Here is a 21,825-nt window from a genome sequence, read left to right as displayed (position 1 = left end):
TTCTTCATTAAATTTTCGTTATAAAGACTGTATACCGATGCAGACCATACAAACCCTGAAAAAGAAGGTTAGCCAAAGACAGGGAAGAGAGACAGAAGACCAAGAGGGAGCCGGAATGCTTCCTCGGTCGCTAGATCTCTGTATATACAGGAAAAGTGTCCCTAGAGAGAGAAAGTGCATATGTTGGTAACTTTATCTTAGCTGCTCTAGACTATTGTCCCAGAAAAAAGGAAGCTGAATGAAGAGAAGACCATTGAGAATGGTCTGCAAGTCAAGTGGAGACACCAGAAAGAAGACTACAAATCAAGGGCTCTAAAGCCATTCTAGAGAAGAGACCTCTGGCAGGAGGGACACATAATATTGGCTGCCTGAAAAGGAGCTTCAATGAAGCGGGTAGGGGAAATACCCATTAATACAAACAAAAACAGGGGAGAGGGGACTAATGTCTACAAGACTGACGCACCTTAGGCAGAGTGACTCGGCAACGCCAGCATGCAACATCTGGTACACAATTACAAATCAACTCAATATATATAAAAAATCAGTTAAGCGAACAATGCTTATGACCATAGGGTTTTGAACTGTTGAGAACTTAAAATAGGTGTGATTACATTTTACATATCACTTGGGAACTTATTTTATCAGGAGGAGCGCAGACCGCCAACTTAATATAATGGTGAACAGTGGATTTGTACGTTGATAGACCCGACCGTTTGCGAAATTCAGTGGCTGATTTGAACAATAGTATGTTTAAAATCAGTAGCATTATAGCGAATTAGCATTTCCTCAGCTACTCTGATTAGCAGCATTACGTGGGATTTGTAATTGTCTACTATAAGGCATAGTTACCACATTATTCCTTTCAAATATGGCGATCAAGCAAACCTAATGCAGACATCCAAGGTAACGATTATACAATGCAGGGCGTGATAGTGCTTTTAGCAGCAGCAGTGCCGACGCGTAGGAAACTTGTCCGCATCATACATAGGTAAGAGGGAACTAGGGGACATTTATTGATGTCCGCGACCCGAAAGTTTGTTTACGCACATGAAGCAACGCTAATGACTGTGCCGTCCGCGTCTCCATAACAGATTTAACATCTGTACAGACACGCTCGAGGCAAGCGGGAATTAAAATCCAATATTCACCATTGTAAACAAGTATATTCACAATACAGCGTCTCCGTAACAGGACTAACATCTGTACGGACACGCTCGAAGCAAGCAGTAATCAAACACAATATTCGCCATTGTAAACAAATATAGTCACAATACCTGAAATGACAAATATGTTATAGACGGTAGATTTGAGTGAGTAGTCCTTTAACCACTCAATACTAAAAATTGAAACCACCTTAGACCACAAACTTTAGAGAATTATGTTTTTGCTTTTACAGGGATTATCCCGTGAACTATCAGAATTCTAAATGGTAAGCAGGCTTCATTATTTATATAATTGTAAAATACAAGAGAAAAGGTGCATACTAATACTGTACCAGCTGCAGCGTGTTGCGGGGTCAGTTCTCCTGAAAAGTGTTAATATTAACATATACGTGGTGAAACTTGAGGTGCAACCCATTGATTAAGGTTCCTGAACATTAATGAGTATATTAGGTTTGAATAATGTAAAATATAAATAAATGTAAGGAACTAAGATTTATTGCTGAAGCGCATTAATGTGTACATATACTCACATATATATATATATATATATATATATTTTGTTTTCTCTTTCTATTTTCTTTTGTTTTATTTTGTCTCCCGTATTGTTATGTGTGTGATACACGATTCAATAATCAATAGTGACTACAAACCTTATATTTTTCCTCTCCATTTCATACATTTTACCTCATTTTGATTATAATTTTACACTCTCGTTTATATACTACCTTTGATTGACATGTATACATTTTTCTTTAGAACATGATTATGATTTAACCTGCCCAGAATCTTTTGTTTTGACAAAGGCCCTTGAGAGGACGAAACACGTGTAAACCAATGGGCGAAATGAATCAATAAACTTCATTTGATTGCAATTACATTGATAAAGGAAAATCATTTCTGGAGTCAAATAGATTTCGGTGGCGCAGTCAAGGTGTGGTTCCTAGACTGTGTAAGAAACCAAGGAGGGGGGGGAATTGGTCCCTCCTAGAACCACCACACCAACGCGACACCACACATAAGGTGGTACATTGGGGTTGCCGGCATAAGAAGTTGTACCCAGAACAAACCCCCAAAAACTATTTCACAAACAAAAACAAGTTAAGGAATAGAACGAAGGTGCATGTTGATAAACCCAAGGTCGGGGAGAGACTTAAGGCGAATGCTGAGAAATTCAAGGTCTGGGAGAAACGTAGCATGAATCCTGAGAAACCCAATGTCTGTGAGATTGCTAAAGTTAATTTTGAGAAGTAGAGGGAAAACCTGAGGCAAAGAATCTGCAAAGGTTGATGTTTGAGGTCTGTGTCCTAAGAAAGGTGTAAAAGCACGCAGACCAGCCAAGAGTTGAGATTGTGAGCAACTCTGGAAGTGCCTTTCCAGGAAAACCTTTTCTTTTTTCTTGTTTAAGACTAGAGCAGGAATAAAATGAGAACTCTTTTTTTTGGTTACTGGTTGGAACATTGTGTTGTATTTTAGGGTAGCCAGGAGGCTGCAGACTTATTAAGACTAGGGCTTGGAACCTTTCTGTTGGTCACTTCGTTTGGGATTCTTTTGTTGCACAGGGTGCCCCTGTAGAGACAAGGAGTTGCAAGTTTAGGTTAACAACTTTATTGTTTATACTCTTTAAAGGTGTGGTTACCTGGAACAAACACCTCTTTGCCATGCCCCGTGCCTGATATGTTTCATTTAGGAACCTCCTAATTAGTTACAGATATTTCCCCATTAACTCTTTCGTTGTGTGTGTCTTTATTTATTTATCGGACATTTGTATGGCGCCTATACACAAGTGTTTCCAGCAGCCACAAGATAAGATGGATGGGAAGGGGGGACATGGCAAAGAAGAAGACAAAAACGTTTTATTGGCCTTGTGACAATCCTACTGTGCAAGTGCAATTGCAAGACAAGGTGGTAGGTGCAGGGGGGGGTTGAGGGAGAAGTGCAGGAGGGGGTTGGCAAGTGCTCGGGGACCAAGGCGGCAAGGGACAGGGGGGAAGAGAGGGGAAAGGGAGGATGAGTGCAGTGGACGGGGAGGACCAGGTTAGTGCTAGTCTGGGGGGGGGGGGGGTGAGCCTGTGGGAAAGTGCTGGCAAAGGATGCTGGGGGGACTGGTAGTAGGGGTATGGCCCCTGTGTGACTCTGAAGGGACCAGGCCCCAGTCACGGCGGCAGAGGGAACGTTAGCATGGGGGGAGTGGGGAGGAAGAGGAGAAATCTTGAGAAGTTTCTGGAACTCAAGAAGATCTGACTCAAGTCTGAGGGGGCGGGGAGGTCGTTCCAGAGGGAGGAACCAGCCGAGAAAAGGGCTCTACCTCCCACTCTCTGTGTGGAGAAATGTTTGACCTGCAGACAGTTGAAGCCAGAGGACTGAAGGACTATGGCCGGGAGGTATTAGGGAGGGAGAGCTGGATGTAGAGAGGTCCCAGGACCTAGTCAGACTTGTGGATGATGCAAAAGGTCTTGAATTTGATCCTTGCGGTCACTGGGAGCCAGTGGAGAGATTCTAGGGCTGGAGAGATGCGGCCCCTGGGCTTGAGGCCAAGGATAAGTCTCACAGTCCTATTCTGGATTAGTTGAAGGGGGCGAAGGGAGGAAAGAGGCAGATTGAAGAAGAGGTTGTTGCAGTAGTCCAGCCTAGAGAGAACCAGGGCTTTGGAGACTTTGAGCTTCTGGAGGAAGATGAGGAAAGGTAGAATACCCCAGAGGAGGTGGAGCTCAAAGTTGGACTTCATGGCAAGGTCTGTGATGTGTGGAGAGAAGGAGAGAGAGGAGTCAAAGACGATCCCAATTTTTTTTGTCTCACAGGTGGTTGAGGGGAGAGGACCCAAGGAGGCTGGCCAGAGAGTGGGGCAGGAGGACTAGGAGTAGGTGTCCACAATATGTGAAATTTTAGTATGATATAGTGATACAGTGATTAGTACAGTATTTGCAAAAAAATATTTTATAATGTGGTCAGTCTGTTAGTGCCATGAGCCGCTTAAAACAATATTTTATCACAAGGTTTAATAAGATGGTGTCCACTGTGTCAAAGTAAGTGTGTTTTTGTTGCTCTATGGTGAATGTTTCTATCTCATTCTCGTTGTATTTGTGTATATTAAATGGGGTCTCTTTCTGCCTGAATGATCTCTATGCTTTTTTGTATATCTCTGTTTCCACTTCTCAAAGCCTGAACTGTTTATGTCTCTTCTCTTGCTAGGTATAAATCATGGCCCTGTGGTTGCCGGAGTAATTGGGGCGCAGAAGCCCCAATATGACATCTGGGGCAACACAGTGAACGTTGCGAGCCGGATGGATAGCACTGGAGTGTTAGGAAAGATTCAAGTAAGTTCTGTATTCTTCTCAGCACAAATGATTAAAAATGTTCAGTGGGCCGAGGGATGAGCAGAAAGGATGTTAGGGTGCATCTAGAGATCTGTAACAAACACGGAATAAAAGATTGTGTTATCACTGTGCACGGTTCTATGTTAAAACACTGTGGAAATAATAACTCAAACTAAATATGCAAATGTAAAATTATAGAGATTAAAACAAAATGTGCATTGAAAGTTGTGAAATCAGTAAAAATAGGCATTATAAATGACATGATTGTTTTTTTAAAGGGTGTTTGATGTCTTAGCAGTACTTGAGGGAACTGCAGAACCACCCACCAGGTCGGCTCATCACCCTTCATTTATTTTCTCTTATTAATTTCCATCCGTTCAATTATATATTAAAAAACAGGGGTTTTCCCTGCTGTACATACAGGGTGTCACCACACCTCAGCCGTCACGCCCTCAATGACACACACAAGCACGCTTACACCCATGTGGCCCCATAGTGTGTGGGACAACGCAGAGGGTAGTGCCTGCCAACTTGCAGGACATCCACTCACTTGTCACAAAATGTGTACCTTAGCTTATATAGCTAGTTATGTGCCTGCCTGAGAAGTATCACCAACATATATGACACTGGAAATATTTACAGTGATGAATCCTGTAGAGTCATCCTAAAACCAGCCTAAAATCTCCTCCCATGTGGCCAGGGGTAGGCAGCCGCTACCTGATCCTAACCCTGGGGATAGTAACATGAGGGATGATCACATGGGAGGAGATGGCTGTCAGGGGGAAGTGGTGACTCAGTTGGGAAGGGCATGATATTCGTCTTCCTACGAGGGTGAGAGTCTTATAATTCCTGATTATCTAATGGCATGATGTCATTGCACATGTCCCTCCCATGAAACTACCAAAAGAAAATACTATGAACAGTCAGCTAAACAGAGTAAGTTTTGTACCTAAGGAGTTCAAGAATTATCTGACACCCTCTAATTGTTATGATTCTATATTAGGTAGAGGTCCCAACCCCAATATTAAATCACAAACCTTTTCTGACTCTAACAGTTCTCAGTTCACAAAACATAGAAAACTAACTCTCAAAGGACCAAAACAACTACGGACTTCAAAGCCTATAGCACCTGTGGTACAGGGACGAAGTAGAGGTGCTCAGAGTTGGTGAGGATTAAGAGTTATGTAAGGAACTCAAGGTGACACAAGTAAGACCGACACACGTGATCACAGTTCAAGGGTGTTTATTGAACAATGAAAAGGATGTGTAGATTGGAAAAACGTCTAATCTAAACCTAAATCTAAGATGGGGACAGTTGTCGACCATCAAATGAAAATAAGGCAGTCCTAGTGGCGTCAAAGTCAGATAAAAGGGCCTATACTAAGAAAACCTATTGCCAATTCCTTACACTAAATACAAAGGGTGTGTGGGTTATATTTCAAGAAAGAAAGAAGTGTTCTCAAATGATAAGTCAAGAGGCGGTAGTTTAGGTCTCCCTTCCTCACCTTTTGATCATGGGGTAAGGTGGAATTGGTGGAGCACAGTACAGTCTCGGGCTTCTCTAGCACGAGACGACAGTTCCAATGGTAGTTCTCAGGACCGTCGATAACCAAGTCTCGTTTCATCTGAAAGTCTCTTGTCTTCGGGCCTGATGGGTTTAAACAACAAAACAAAAGTTCCTTTAACAAATGAAAGTCCATTATCAAAGATCAAGGTGGGTAATGGTTTCACCCTTGGGTCCCCTTCTTCTGGGCTGACCCTTCTCAATTGTACTCCTGAATTTTATTACATCTCTTATTCTTTTTTTGTTACACCTTGGGTGATAGCTTAACTTCTTGGATCTCCCTCGTTCGGGCTCAGACCTCTCTCGACTGCCAGCCCTTGGGTAATGGCTTCAAACTTGGATCTGCCTCAGTTGGGCTTGGACTTCTCTCGACTGCCAGTGTTGAGTTTAGCTTCACCCCCGATCTCCCTCATCCAGGCTCGGACCCTTCTTAATTTCTTAATGTCTTTGTCAAACAGTTCTGTGGATCTCACTTTTCTGGGTTCACTTTAACACTCTGTTTCTCAGGACCTTTAGACTTCGTCCCTCTCCTCTGGCATCCCTCCTCTGGGTTCACTATTGCCTTTTCAAACCATTCTACTGTTTTCAAATGTTTGTGGGAGTCACATCCCCTTCCTTCATTCACAATTGATGACTCACTTTTCTTGCTTTTAGCCAATTTACAGAAGTCTTTTGATTGTACAGGGTTTTTGCTTGACCCTCACGTATGACCACTTTGTGTTCCTTTGGCGGCCTTCCTATGGTTTTCTGGTTTCTGTAGTTTTTTTCTCACAGGGGGGGGATCTTGACCAGAGTCTCTTGAGTTTAGCACCCACGTGGTGCGGGTTTCCCTCAGTAACTGGTCTTCCCTCTAACACTTCACAGTTCAAAGTTCATCTGCTTTGATTCAAAACTTGTCACTTTGCAATTCTCACTCCACACAGCCCAGTCTTATCGATTCTTCCCTCCACTCACCGGCTGTGATGAACCGCTTAGCTTTCGGCTTCTTTGGAGTCAAGGCCGGTAGCATGGGCGGGGGAGTCTCCTCTGCTCCACTTTATCATCATAGGCTTGTACCGTTGACATCTGCAGCAGGACTCTTGTGCTATTGTTTGCGGTCTTATATTCCCCTCCACAAACGTCCCGCAGGACTGTGACGAAAAGGGCAATGTCACTTCTCTCCTTGCCACCCTCTCACTTCCCGCCGCCTTTCTCCTTTACTTGAACTGCCACGGGGAAGCCGTCTCGATGTGCTGTCTGTCGTATTCGTCTTGATCGTACTGCACTCTTCTGCTCCACCTTTTATCCCTGTGGGGAAAAGGAAGGGCCATCAGGTGTGTGTGGTTCAAGTTAACTGCCTGACTTTTCCTGACCCTCGGGTTGGGACCTGCTAGGTACACAGGTTTAACATTACCAGTCTGACATTTTCTACATCGGGGAAAAGTGTGGGTATCGTAAATTATAGTTTTTTCATCGTAAAGGGGAGAGGTTGGAAGGTCAGAGTATCTACAGGATGGAATGTCAAACATTTGTGAAATGGACGGGAATAACTGGGATTAAGAACAGAACATAGGGAGTTGTGGGGACTGTAGTATTTTACCTGGGCAAGTTGGGAGTCTGGGAAATAATAATCAGAGGGACAAGAAGGATAATGATTGGGAGCATTCAGATAGGGAACATGAGAGCAGGGATTCCGAGAGAGATGGTTTTAAATGCCACAGGTTGTGGAATTTGACGGGTTTTATTACATACGGAGGGGATGGTAGATTTGGATGAAATAGATAGAATTGGAGGAAGGTGGGTGAATGTACTATAGCCTACAAAAGCCTTGGGTATTCCGTCCTCCTCTCCTTCCTCCCCGCCACAATACTGCATCTCACCTGGGACGTTTCACCAAGCATTACCCCAGGCTCCCCCATCCAGGTGATCGTCCCCCACTGATCCACCCCCAGGAACTGGATTCAACAGTGATGGCCGTGTCCTGGCCATAAGGGAATCCTGGGATCTACTCGGGAGAACAACCTCAGGTTTCTCACAGTACTCTTAACCAGAATGTGCGGTCCAGCTGTGACAGAGAAAGCCACCTGAGCGGGACATTTAAACTCAGGAATGAGTTGCAGCTGTGAGCAGAAGGGAGAAGGAGAGATGCAGGAGAAGTAGCAGAGGCAGAGGCAGTTTGGCGTGCTGGAATTGCCAGAGAAGGAAGCACGGCAGCTGATGCCGAAAAGAGAGGTGCAGGTGTACCAGAGTGCTGAGTGCGCACAGCAGGAAGCAGCATCTCAAAGAGATGCCCAGTCGAGGGGGAGGCATGCTCCCAACCCCATTTGTGGCACTTGACAGTGTGAGTCAGAGATCCAAGGAAGAGCTGCAAAGAACACTGAAGGTACGAGGGAGCTGGCAACCATACAGACTGGATTCAGGAGGTACGCGCAGCAAATAACAAGGAAGCGGAGATGCCACAGAAGACCGGTGAGTTGGCCTAAAAATAAAGGTGACCCCACGGCGCTCTGAACGGGACAGTTCATTGTGAATAGTAATTTTGAATACCAAACAAGTAAAAGACATGGCAGCAAGGGCACAACACCCTTACATGGGACCAGCCGGGGGAAACTTGTAACCCGCATAGCCAACAGCCAAGAGGCTGTAAAGAAGTACTTAAAAAGCAACTTGGGTGCAATTCTCCTTTCTTAAGTTTCCAGTTTGGGTAAACCTGGAACCCACGTTTCCAAGAGTCAAGAGACTGTAAAGAGAGGCAGCCCTTATTCAACTCTCCTTACAAATGATACTGATGTGGAGACTCCTGGAACCAACATTGCCACTGAGATTTGTTACGTTTGTAGTCATTTTCTTCCTGGCAGGCAAGAACACCAGGAAAGTGACCATAGTAGTTAGTCCTGGCAGGCGAGTATGCCAGTAAAGAAGAAGATGATCTAAAGAAGTGTGTTTGTGGCAAAAAAGGCGTGGCAGCCAGAATGTGTTTATCCTATTATTATTTTGACAAAATGTTGCATCACCAAAGGTAGTTGCTGTGCTAGCCTGACAAAAGTATGTTATCTGAAGAATGAGTGTGACGTGCTAATAGTTGCTTTGCATTCTGAGGAGAAACCATTGCATTGGTATATGAATTTGTGTTTGGAGAATAGACATTTGTTTTACCAAAGTTTTTGGGCGAAAGATCCTCCTCCTGGGAGGTGTGGCTGACAAAAGCAAGCCTGTACCAGCGTGGTGCTTTGACCCGTGTTGGAACCTGCAGAATGCTCAGCAAACCTGCCAAAGCACAGAGAGGCCCAGAGCATGTACTCAGAATAGAGCGCCAGAATCACCAAGTTAAAGCGAGACATATAACCGCTCCAAAACCCTGCTTAGAGACAGCAGGAAGAGAGCACAAGCTCCAGCTGATGCAACACAAACAGAGTGAAGAACACTATGTCAGTACACCAACACGCCATGGAGCAGTGATAACAAACTGACCACAAGGCGGGGTAAGAACAGACATAGCCCAAGGAGGGTTGAGAACGAACCAACCCCAAAGCCAGGGAGTGGGTGAGTCGAGGGTTAGAGGTGGGAGGGATTCTTTTCGGTGCCTGTTTACTCGAACTGCGCATTGGGGCTAGTGACCCCTTTTGAGACAGAAACATAATGGTGGGGTCAGAAACCAATCACCTTTCTGTCATTGGGCAACAGACCCTTCTAGTATCTTTGTTTCTGTTAGGTTCTCTTCTGTTTATAGTGGTCGGGACAGAAATCAGGAAACATTACGTTTCTGGATGACAGACTGGGTTATTTTGCAGGACATCCTGAGGAGCACCCTTTCATACTTTTCTTTTCTAAAGGAAGGACCAAGAAACATAGGGGCAGATAGGTTGCTTAAATAAAGAAACATATCATCCAAAATGCCACCTTGTCCGTCTCTTGATTCTGACTTACCACATACCTTGTTCACACATTATTATTATTATTTTGACATTTATTGAGCACGGACCTAGCTTTGAGAAGCAACAGAGCGCTTTACAGAGGTATACAACAATACAGTTACATAACAGAGCGCTTTACAGAGGTATACAACAGTACAGATGCATAACAGAAAGAACACTTTTCAGAGGTAAAAGCGGAACCGATATACAGTGGGGGGTAGGATCCAGAGGGGCACAGAGGAGGGCAACTGATGTATCGGGTGGCAGGGAGGAGAGGGGTGTGTTGCATCTAGTGAGTAAGGTGGTGCGAGGGGAGATGTTTGTTTATCCATTTGTAAAGTGCCAAACCCCACAGGCGTCAGGGCAATACATGAACACACAGACTGATCAGTTAAATTGGACATTCCGAAAAGAGAGACTTTTGACCATCTTTACTCAGAAGAGTTTTTAAATATGTGCGATGTGATGACCTAGGTGTTGAGGTGTAGAGATTCCTTGAAGAGGTGGGTCTTGAGTTCTTTTCTGAATTGTAGGAGCAAGGGGCGAGTAGGATGCTGACGGGTAGGAGGTTCCATAGTCTTGGGGCATAGGCAGAGAAGGCTTGTTTCTTGTCCTTTCCTTTCTGAAGCCATGCACCCATACGCGTCAACATACACACTTTTTTCACTCTCATTCACAAGCACATTTACACAGACATAAACCATCACATGCAAGCATACATAAATGCACAGACATAAAAGGTCTTCTTTTCCTTACCTGCAACCTGGATTCTAGACACTGCCTCACAAGCCATCATGATGGCCCCCCAGCTCCCATGCACTGTGCAAACTGGGACCAGGAATCAGCAACAACTTCCTTGTTCCTTATATGTGCAATGAAGTTCGGGTGCCACAATCTCACTACCTCAGGATCTGTGAATATGTGGGATGCAAAGGAGCAGCTCCTATGCACATTTCAGCCTGCAGTTCGACAACCTGCAACCCCCAATGGGCAATGTAAGGCTGGGTAAGCAAAATGCTGCAGCTTTACATTAATTCTGTTCTGTGAAAGGCAAACCACACCTCCACAAACAGGGAAAGCTAACCCAGGCATGTGTCCTCAGCTGCTTGCTGCAGCTGAGGGCATGCTCTGGAGTTTATGTTCCATGAGTCTGTAACGTAAATGGAAGACGTAATGGCCTTGCATACCGCTTATTCGCCTTCCATTCCCATCACAGCTCATTTTCCTCAATGTTTATGACAGAGAGCCTGGTGGAAGGTAACGTACGTTTCCGCCCTCCCGTCCTCTCTGCCATACAAATATTACAGCAGCATGCTGGTGCAAATGTTGTAGATTCCTATGGAGTCTGCCGGCTTTTTGCACCAGCAAAAAACATGTGTACGCCATTAGAATCCATTGTAAACACCACCTTCCATGTGTATGATATGATACGGCATTTATAACGTGCCTATACACAAGTGTTACAAGGAGCGACGAAGCAGGGCAGGGGGAACAGAGGGAAGACAGAGACAACGATCTTACAAGGCCAGGTGACATTGAGATCACGTAAGTGCAGGGGAGGCAGGGAAGGGAAATGTGCGGGGGAAAGGGGAGCGGGCAGTGCAGTACTTAGGATAACAGTAAAATAAATAAAGACAATGAATAAAAGTGCGGCCAGCTGGTGGCAAGTGCAAAGTTAAGTGCAGACATCAGGTGTCAAGTGTACGTGTCAGGCAGCGTTTACTTCATTTGCACGGCAGAGTGTAAACGGTGGCGTACAAGCATGCATGCTACCCTTTTGCCCTCCCCTCTTGCACTCCACCATTCAGTAAAATGCTGCGCTGTGGACCAGTTCACACAAAAACATACACGTACACGTCCGTGTAGCCAAATTACAATGGAAAAAAATTTGCTCCTGTGTGTTTTTTCACTAGGATGGCTTTGCTCCTTCATAATGGGTGGCGGGTTAGTGCCATGTCGCCTTTTATTGACGAGCCACCCATGGTGGAGCAGCACCAAACAGTGAACGTTCTTAAGGTGTGGCAAGAGGAATCACTTCTATAAAATATGCAGCTCAATTGTGACCCGAGGTGATACGCAAAAGGAGAAAACAATCAAGCCAAGAAACAAATGGTGCAGAAGGAGGACTTGTTATCTCTCTGAGGTTGACACTGAGACCTATGCAGAAGTGTATGTCATGTTCCTGGCCAAAATCTCGACCGATCGAATCTAAAATGTGCACCTCTGTGTTATGTAGTATAAATGTTGTCCTGTCCTGCTGGCCATCTATGAATGCTGATATAATGTTGGTGCATAGTGTAACTGGCAGCTCAGGAGAATGTTGAGGAGTGCTCAATTCTGAATGTTCTCAATATGTCAGTTGGGGGCATGAGCTGGATTGCAAGAGGATGGGCGTTGGGTGGTCTCATAATGTAAATACTTTAAAGTAACTGGAGCAATACAGCAACTGTACACATGTATAATAAAGCATACCTGGTCTTCATAACTAAGTGGCTGGCAGCTGGTCTGTGTCTGGGCCATTATCAATGCCCACCAGGACACAAAATAATTGGGGACGAGAGAAAAGAAACCTGCGAGGACAGCGGAGGGCGCCAGAAGCACCAAGTTACAGAAAACAAAAGAACCAAAGGAGAGCTGCAGTGGGGGTAGCAGCGCAAGGGAGACCACCCCCGTCCCCCACTCCCCAAAGGCGTCATTCACCATCAGAAAGGGCAGCGAACACCAATATATAACGGAACAAGGGGGTACTGAGTCCAAGCATAGGGCAGAGCAGCTCACAAAAGGAAATAAATCACCTAGCCCTCTCCAGCAGTACCAGGCAAACGAGCCATGGGAGAACACAGAAGACATGGCTTAGCTCAGGAAAGAAATATCCTCACAGTGAGGGCAGAGCGTCAAAGGGCTGGCAAGGGTTTTAAATAAAAAATTAAATGCAAAAATGGACACAGGGAATAATGGTGCCTAATAATTGGGCAGACCCATTGTAAAGCGGGTCCCCTACCCCACTCCAACAGCAACAAGGCACAAAATACAACATTTGAAGAGTAAGTTAGCCCTCCAGAGCAATAGCAAGCCCAGAGATGTGTTTGTAAGCTACCTGGTGCAGTTGGACGGTGCCAGGAAAGACTGGAAGAGGAACGGGTCTTTGCACCCTGTCCGGAAGCCCCAAGGGAGCTAGCAGGCGAGCAGAGTGTTGGCTATGGCTACACAGGAGGTCTGTGTCCAAGGACATCTTTGGGGTAGAAGTTGGGCAGTGGCAGTTCCGGACAGAGGGGGCAGCGGTGATGCACTCATGTGGAGAGGGAGGGGCAGCAAATGTTGTCAAGGCCCCAGACCTTTTGTGCTTTTCTCCTGGAAAAAGAGGAGGCGCAGTCAGGAGCAAATAACTGCTTGCTGTACGACCTCACAAATATGCCTCAAAGCGGGAAAGAGGTCGGCTGAGAGCTCCGCTCAACCCGCTATCTTTTTAGCAATTGCTGACGTCAGGGAACGTCGTGCTGTTCCACCAACAGCTTTATATCCTTCGTTAGCTGTATGTAGGTGCACAGAAAGATGGAGCACACAGAGTAACATTGGACTCCACTGAGAGTTTGCATCCGTAAGCGCTTCCCATCTATTAGCAATATTTACGAGGATTGGCAGGGCCCATGTTAGCTGTGTCAATGTTTATGGGGCATGTCCTGAAATTGAATTGCGAGTTGTTCAGACAAAGGTACTGTGGATATGTGGGTATCATCCAACGATGTAATGCTGGTTTTGGCCACAACAGCGTGGACATGGCGGGACATCTCAGACAAAGAGATGTGCTTCTTGTAGAAAATTTCATATTTTTGTTTAATTAATACTTTTGAGTAGATGCCTCTGACGAATCAACTTCCGGGGCACCAGTGGTCCAGGGATAAATATCGATTTCTAAACCATCAATCAGCCCCACACCTCTAGTACACCAGAAGGGATCCGAACAGATTGGAAACACAAGTAAATTCTAAATCTCCTTATCTAATTTTGGTAAGGTGGACAGAACAGCAGTCTTATCTCCAAAAGGTCGGGGATTGTTGGTTAGTCGCAACACAGCGAAAATACAATTATTACCCATGATAAAAGGAACTGTCCAGACAAGGTTGTATAAAAATGTCTATTTTATTATTATCACAACAGACAGTTCTAGCACACGACAAAATACAACCCATCCCGTAAAGGAATGCAGAGGACAGCCAGTTAAAAAGAAGGAAAAGGGATACACTCTGGCTACTGCTAGGTAAAGTAAATAATTGCAACAGTTCAAGGTTACTTGGTTTCAGCACAAAGGGAGCAATGGGTCATGTCTCTAGGGGCCTCCGGAGAAGAACAAGGGGGATAGAACTACAATGTACCTTGTGCTTGTAGGTGTACTTGGTGCTTGACAGAGTCGAGTCGGTTTTAGGGCACTTTGCAGCTTCTGTGACAGAGTTCAAGATGGGAGACAGCTGAGGGTATCAGGCGGCAAACAGTTTGGCGAGCGAAGCTAAACGGACGGCTGCAGGGTCGCCTACATGGCTGCTCGGGGTCAGGAATCGTGGTCTCAGTGCTGGTTGGTGGTTCTAAAGGTGTCTCGGAAGTCTTTAAGTGACTGCAGCATGACAACAGTCAGCATTGCAGCTCGAGGGACTCAACTGGTTCAAAAATGTCCTTTAAGGCAGACGTCGGTCGGTATTACAGGGCCTGGGGTAGCAGCCATGTAGTTATGGTTAAGTTGCTCAACCCATAGGAAGAGCACTTTTTGGGCGGCTTATAACTTTGCCCCCCCTGGACAAATTCTTACCAAACGTTGCAAAAAGAAGTATATGGGCCAGTCAGATTGATTCTGTGAAGTTTAGTGAGGATTCGTCAAGGGGCGGGCAAAGTTCTGGGGGAGTTCCCAAAATGTCAGTTTTTCCCATAGAAGCAATGTTATGTTAATGTTAATGTTAATGTTAAAGGTCATTTGTACCGCGCACTATCACCACCGAAGTGGTCCCCTGGCGCTCTGGCGGCTCTGAAAAGGGGAGGAGAGGGGGTGGGTTAGTAGGAATAAGTTGGAAAAGTGCAAGAGAGCAGTGATGTGCTGTTGGCAGCCTCAGCCCGGTGGTTCCGTCGGCCGGGCTTGGGGTGTTTTATGGTCCGTAGTCGTCGTGTGCTGTTGTGTAAGGCTATGTGCGGTTTGTTTTGTTGTTGCATTGTTGTGAAGTTTGTGCGGATTGCTGCGTTTAAGGCTTGTGGTTGTGTTTGGTTATAGTTTGAGAGGTGTCTGCAGAGGGATGGAATTGTTAGTTGGTTGGTTAGTTGGCATTGCTGTCCTTGCAATTGTGGGATTCCATCTAGGTCCGGTACATGCTAACAGTCACATTTTTATCTAGATGCGACGCAAGCTAGGGTTCATAATTCTAAGTGTGGTGCATGCTAAGAGTCACATATGCTAACGGTCCCATTCCTGAAAATTCCATCCGAGTGTGGCATATGCTAACCATCATATTTCTATCTAGATGCGACGCGGGCTAAGCTTGGGAATTCCATCTGAGTGTGGCATATGTTAACCATCATATTTCTATCTAGATGCGACGCGGACTAAGCTTGGGAATTCCATCTGAGTGTGGCACATGCTGACCATCATATTTCTATCTAGATGCGACGCGGACTAAGCTTGGTAAAATGTTTTGCTCACGTCTACAGCCCAAACCGCTGCATGGATTTTCACCAAAATTGCGGCAGGAACAGCGTATTGGCTCCGAAATCATGCTTTTGTAAATTTGGTGTAAATCCGTCAAGTAGTTTTTTTTGCAATGGGCCAAATGTAGGTCCAAAAAAACGAGTGATATCTGGATTCGGTCTGCATCCGATTGGCCTGGAGGGTGACTTGATGTCGGTGGACATCGGACGTGCCCACTGACTGGATCGTGAACTGCGTCAGATTTTTGGAAACGTCCGCCTTGTTGGATTCATGGACAGCCGCCGTTGTCTGCGAACATCACAGTACAAATATATTATAAAACACAACATTTCAATTGTCAAATTTATCAAACAATGGGCCTCAATATGAGTCCGGCGGTAGCCGTGCTGGAAAAACTGGCAGGCTGCCGCCGGACCCGAAATACCATTCCACCTCCATGATTGCAGGAATCACCGGGGCATTCCAACCCCGGTGACCCGGTAATTCCGGAGGCGGAATTCCGTAAATCCCCTTTCCCATGGAGTCCTATAGGACTCCATGGGGATGGGGACAATGGAAACACAGGTTGAGTCTATGACAGAGCCGGTGTTTCCATTTCTGCCTGCAGGCGGCCGGCGTTACTCGAGCCAGGTCAGACCTGGCGGGGATGACACCTCCCGCCTGCAGAACTCAGAATCTGCCAGTCTGGAAAGTACGGTGGCGGCGGATTTACTGCCACCGTTGTTTCCGGACTGGCTGACTTGTAAGGAGGCCCAATGTCTGGAGAGGTGAGGGGTGATGAGGATGGGATGGGATATGGCTGTACAAAGACAAAAAACAGGTGTTTTTCATCCCCGAAGTCCACAAACAGTCCGGATTTTCGGGTACAGGCCTGTGATGTTCGCAAACACTTCAGATGTTCGGGGACATCTATGCTTATTTCTGCATTACAGAGTTGGTGACAAGCAGTTTTTGGATGGCTTTTAACTTTGGCGCCACTCAATGAAACTGCATGAAATTCTGGAATTTTATTGTAGACCGGATTCGGAATGGGGTTGGAAAGTGTGGAGCTATTTTGTTAAGAGGGAACAAAATTAGAGGGGGGGGGGGTCCCAAAATATTGTAAATGCTTATAAATGTGGTGCCATTTGACGAATATGCACAAAAGGTTGCAAAACGATTTTAAACTAGATATGAATGTCTTTGCAAAGATTGGTGGGATTCTGTCAAGAGGGGGCAAAATTAGAGGGGGTGCTGAAATATTGTAAAGGCTTATAGATCTGGTCCCAATTGACTAATCTACACAAAGTTTGTAAAAAGATTTTAGATCTAGATATAAATGTTTTTGTAAAGTTTGGTGGGATTTTGTTAACAGTTGGCTAAATTAGAGGGGCGCTCTCAACATTTTCATATGGCTTATAACTTTGTTGCCATTTGACGAATGTGGACAAATACTTTCAGAAAGGTTACAGACACAAACATAAATGTTTGTGTAAAGTCTAAATGGATTTTTTGGGTGCTAAGTTATATGACTATTGAATGTACATACATTTTGACACTTTTGAAAAACGAAAACATAGGCGGATTTCCAGAAAACCTGTGTAAGGAGCATTGGCAAGGACCATAAAGCATGGTTTTAAAATGTGTCCATTTTTTTTGTTGACAAATTTCATAATGTAGGTACAAAAAATAGTGATATACCTTTTTGACTGAGGTATAGCCTGTGGCCATGGGCAGTGGCCAGATTGTCTGGGTCATGGCATAAGGTCATGATCTGGACAATCTGCCTACTGGCCATGACCACAAGGGACGACAAATGGGGTTAAAGTCACCATGTCCACCTGGGACCGGCTATATGGTTAAGTTATTCGAAAGTGGGATAGAATTGAAAGGGGAAAAAAAATAATTGCTTGTGGTAATATGGTCATAGGGTTCTCTCTTCACCTTCTGCAGGCTGCCATGGAAATGGGAGAGGGGCTCTGCACGGAGCCCCTTCTTCCCTTTCCATGGTGGCCATCTTGGAAAAGGATTTTCCTTCCTACAGCGGGACCTTTTTTTTTAGCAGCCCAGGTTCCCACTTTGGGAACCTAGGGTGCAATGGCCTTCATCCCCCATTGCAGGGGCTAGAACAGGGGATAACGGTCCGGAGCCCTCGTTATCTGCCCTCGCCATCTGCCCTTGCTTCGCATTGGCCGATAACATTGGCTGCCGGGCCGTTGACCCCCGTTCCAGTCAAACGGAGGATGAACGCCACAGTATTCCATTAGCATATCAAAACATGCTAATGGAAATGTTGGAAAATCTTACTGAGTCTGTGTACCTTACTGAGAAATGTATTTTTAACCGTTAAAGGTGGTTCCTAAAGGAACCTTTCTTTTGTTGTTTTTTTATGTATTTCTTTTTGCAGAAGAGGTTAGAAAGTAAGGCGTAAGGTGGGGAAGAAAATAAGGGAAGAGGCACCAAGCACTAACATGGAGGGGCAGGTGGACAGGGTAAGATGTTGCGCATGTGTTACTTCTAAGCTAGGGGCAGTGTTTCTCATGCTCCCTGATTACAGCTTCAAAAGCAATTTGAAATTGCTTCCACATGCAGAGTGGTGTGTTGCAGTATATACAGAGGACTGCTGTCTTCGAAAGATATGGATCAACAGACTCTTTTATTGCTTGCATGGTAGCTGGTGGGATTTTATGTCCCACAGAAGTAGGCTGTGCGGTTATAGTATTGGTTGAAGAAGATGAGGTGGTGAAAGACAGCCTACTACTTACTAAGAAAGGAACAACCTTTCCGAGAGCATTGCGTTGGTTGGATTTGGTGTGGCAGCGCACGGAGGTAGTCCCGTAGGAGTACTGTCCAGGTAGTCTGCGACTGAGTGATTTTCACTTTGGTAGCTTTAGCCTTTGGCACATTCGAAACAGTGGTAAAGAACTGCTGCACCCATGATTCTCTCTGGGTGCTAGAGGTAGGCACTTCCTCTATCTCATCTTCTTGGTCCTCTTCATTGTCTTTGGAAGTACTGTACTTTTTTTGTTGCGTCGGTCCTCCAGCTGGTGGTGGTTCTTAGGGAGGAGGGATGGCAATAGCTGATGCCATTTTTAAGATAAATAGCAGCTTTGCTAATATTCTTCCAAGTATGTGCTTTGTACTAGATTGTTAATGGATTATGAGTAAGAACAGATGTAGGAGCTGTGCAAGGGTACATTTTGAGTTCCCACATCAGTACAAAACAGAGTTCCGAACTGTTCTTGAAGCACGGACCTGACCGCGAAGCAAGCGCATGGTCACGTGGCACTGTCCAGAAGGTGGGCGATGACGTCAGACATTCGCGGACGTCGCCGGACGCAAAAACAGTGGAAAAAGTTGCAAAAAGTGTATAGAAGTGTTACAAATGATGCTAGAAGGTGGGAAATGGCAGAGTTTTAAGGTGAAACTTTGCAAATTGGACAAAAATGTTGCTATATTGTGGTAAGTACGATATTACTTAGTTGTAGGAAAACAGCACGCAATGGTAAAAACCCATGAAATTCACTGAAAAAACATTGTCAAAGGGACGTTATGGCTAAGTTGCACTAATAAAAACCTGTGAAATTCAATGAAAAAAATGTGTTAAAGGCCAGTTATGGTTACAAGTAAAACCGAAAAACCTCAGAAATTCGCCAGTTATGGTAAGCTAAGCAACCAAAACTTGCCCTGTTAGTGAGAATGCTCATAAATCTGTTAATTCCCTTCACCTTAGAGACCCCCAGCAACTTTGCTAGATTTTGAGGACTTGATTTATTTACCTGGAGAGAGTGTGAGCCTTTTTTTCCCACTCTCTCATGTATTTTGATGTGTGTTTAACTCTTGTGTTCTTTGATTATGGGGTTTTAGACAGCTCCATAGGCATCATCTCTTCATGGGTGTTACACAGCGCCCTCAGTGCAGTAACACAGGGAAGCTTTTTAGGCTGTCCCAAGGTTTAAATACCGTCTCTGGGATAAACTACTGTTTCCCAGAGAATGCAAAGTTAAATTGACTTTACTAGTCTTTATAAATTCCTAGACCCAGCTCACACTATCTCACAATAGAGTGCTGGAAGGGGTTACCTAGTATCCCCTATGTCTAGAAACTCATGTAGCAGTCAAATGTTACCCTTTCCTATCGAAATGGCTGGTGGCAGTGGTTTTACAACGAACTACCATGATTTTTCCCGACCGCGAACACCGGTAGCTAGAAAATCGCAGGAGTCATGTTTTTCAAGAAGGCAGCTAAGCCCCCTTTGTTTAAACACGTCCAGGTCTTCTTTTTTCACCATTTCTTTTTGGAAAGGTCCTTCTAGAGTTTGCCTCTGCATGCCAAACCAGGATTGGACCCTTTGTGTCTATGCCTTTGGCGGGCTTCAGGAGTGAAGACCGCCTCTGGCGCCTGAGTGTCTGGTGTGGGTAGGAAGTGAGGGAGGTGGTCGAAACTCCCTGTGCTTAGTCTCCTATGAGACCCAAATGCACTCTGGCGTGATTGGCTGGCTGACTGTCCGGCAAGGAAAGCCACCCTGGTGGGTGAGTGGCAGCTAGGCTGGAATGAATGGGAGAAAACTGTTTAAAAGGCGAGTCTCTTGGACTGAAAGGCAGAGTCAACCACTGGAACGAAAGAACCGAAGACGAGCTGGAAGAGGACGGCTGCTGCAACTCCTGGACCGTTTGTTTGCCCGGTGGAACCCTGCTGCAGTTCCGAATCGCCAAGTTCATCCCAACAGAGAAGCCCCTTCAAGGACGGCTTCTTCCTTTGAGTTGGTGGGACCAATCAACTCGTAAACCACCCGGATACCATTCTCGGAGCTGGTTAGGATTATCAAGGGGGGAAGGACACCAGCTTGTGTGCCTGAAGAACAGCAACAGTAATCGAAGATTTGCCAATTTGCCAGCTTTTGTGACCCATCTCTGTGCAGTGCAGGAGTCCTCCGATGTCCTCCCTCTTGTCCCCACGACTGAGGCTCAGGAACAGCAAGATCTGCAGGAACTGCCAGGAACAGAAGTCTTCAGCTGCATCTTTTTCTTCAATATAAGTTACTGTGAAAACCCGACCGAGAGAACTTACCTCTCACCGCAAAAGTTTGTGGAACTTTGGCAACTTGCAGGCCTAGTCAGCTTGTGACCCGACATAGGCACCTTTCTTCCGTGAACTACTTCTAAGAACCGTGGCAAAGACTTTTCCGTTTTAAATACCAGAACCGTTTTAGAGTAACTGTAATATTCGTTTTATTAACTTATGCCTTTTTGGTCCTACTCCAATGCTATTTTGCTCCTACTTCAAGGGAGCTCAACTGCTTAGTAATCAGTAGTGTAGTATAATTTCAGCCGACACGTGTTTCGACACGCTGGTCGTTTTCAAGGCTGAATGGTTACACAAATCATAAAAATGTTTAGCATAATGACATGTAACAACATTAGTAAAACAGAAATAACACCACAAGATGTGAGTAACATTAACCAAAATTAAATTTACAAACAAATAATAAGTTTCATGCGATATTCATGTATACAAGGTATTCAAACAAAGGAGAATCAACAAATCAGGAGTGAATTGTACGTAAATATCATACCACAGTTCAGGTAAGGAATGAGGGCAGGAATTGCATTCAGTGATGATCACCAATATCAAAAAAAGATCAAATAAGATTGAAATTAATTGACTGAAATGGTTAATCTCATTCAACATTTAAGAGGTGGGAGTTATAGCCCCCAAATGATTCATTGTCCGAAAATCAATTATCTGATTGAGCGATAGTGAAAATTCTAAATTGTACGGTGAAACCAGAAATTTGACAGTTTACACCTAAGGTATCACATACCACCAGCATTGAATCCTAACCCAAATGAGTTCCTGTGTCAAGGTCTGCTGAGAAAGGGCCTTACTCCAACAGGCTATATGGTAGGAGAACAAGCATGCAGTAGGTTGTGACAGCTTTTGCAAAAAAATGTGTGTATGCATGCAGCACTAAGAGCCAAGTGCAGTTCATAGAAAGAACAAAGAAAGCAACGTGCAACAAGAACGAGCAAAGCTTACCACTGGATGCTTAAAAGATCCCCCACTTGGTGATCCTATGGTAATAAATGGAATGAAATAAAAAAACAGGAGGTGAGGTTGGGCTGTGGTAACTCCATATGAGGTGTACTACATACCTGAGAAATAGTCAGGTGTGGACTGGGCACACCTCAAAGGAAGGGTGTGTAAGATGAACAAGAGATAGACA

The 21,825-nt window shown here is 45.0% G+C and overlaps 1 protein-coding gene across 21 annotated transcripts in view; it reads left to right on the top strand.

Moving 5' to 3' along the window:
• The window catches only part of ADCY4 (adenylate cyclase 4), a 1,677,325-nt gene that overhangs the window by 1,541,249 nt on the left and 114,251 nt on the right, over nt 1–21,825 (top strand). For all 21 annotated transcript variants that reach the window (XM_069633796.1, XM_069633797.1, XM_069633789.1 and 18 more), the window contains one exon: nt 4,353–4,477. In XM_069633796.1, coding sequence (XP_069489897.1) covers nt 4,353–4,477 — 125 coding nt within the window. The remainder of the gene's footprint in view (nt 1–4,352; nt 4,478–21,825) is intronic.

Source organism: Ambystoma mexicanum, chromosome 13 (assembly GCF_040938575.1).
Source record: "Ambystoma mexicanum isolate Mex_15411 chromosome 13, UKY_AmexF1_1, whole genome shotgun sequence".
Taxonomy (NCBI): Eukaryota; Metazoa; Chordata; class Amphibia; order Caudata; family Ambystomatidae; genus Ambystoma; species Ambystoma mexicanum.
Note: the sequence above shows the minus strand (reverse complement) of the source record. Positions and strands in the feature narration are given on the sequence as shown.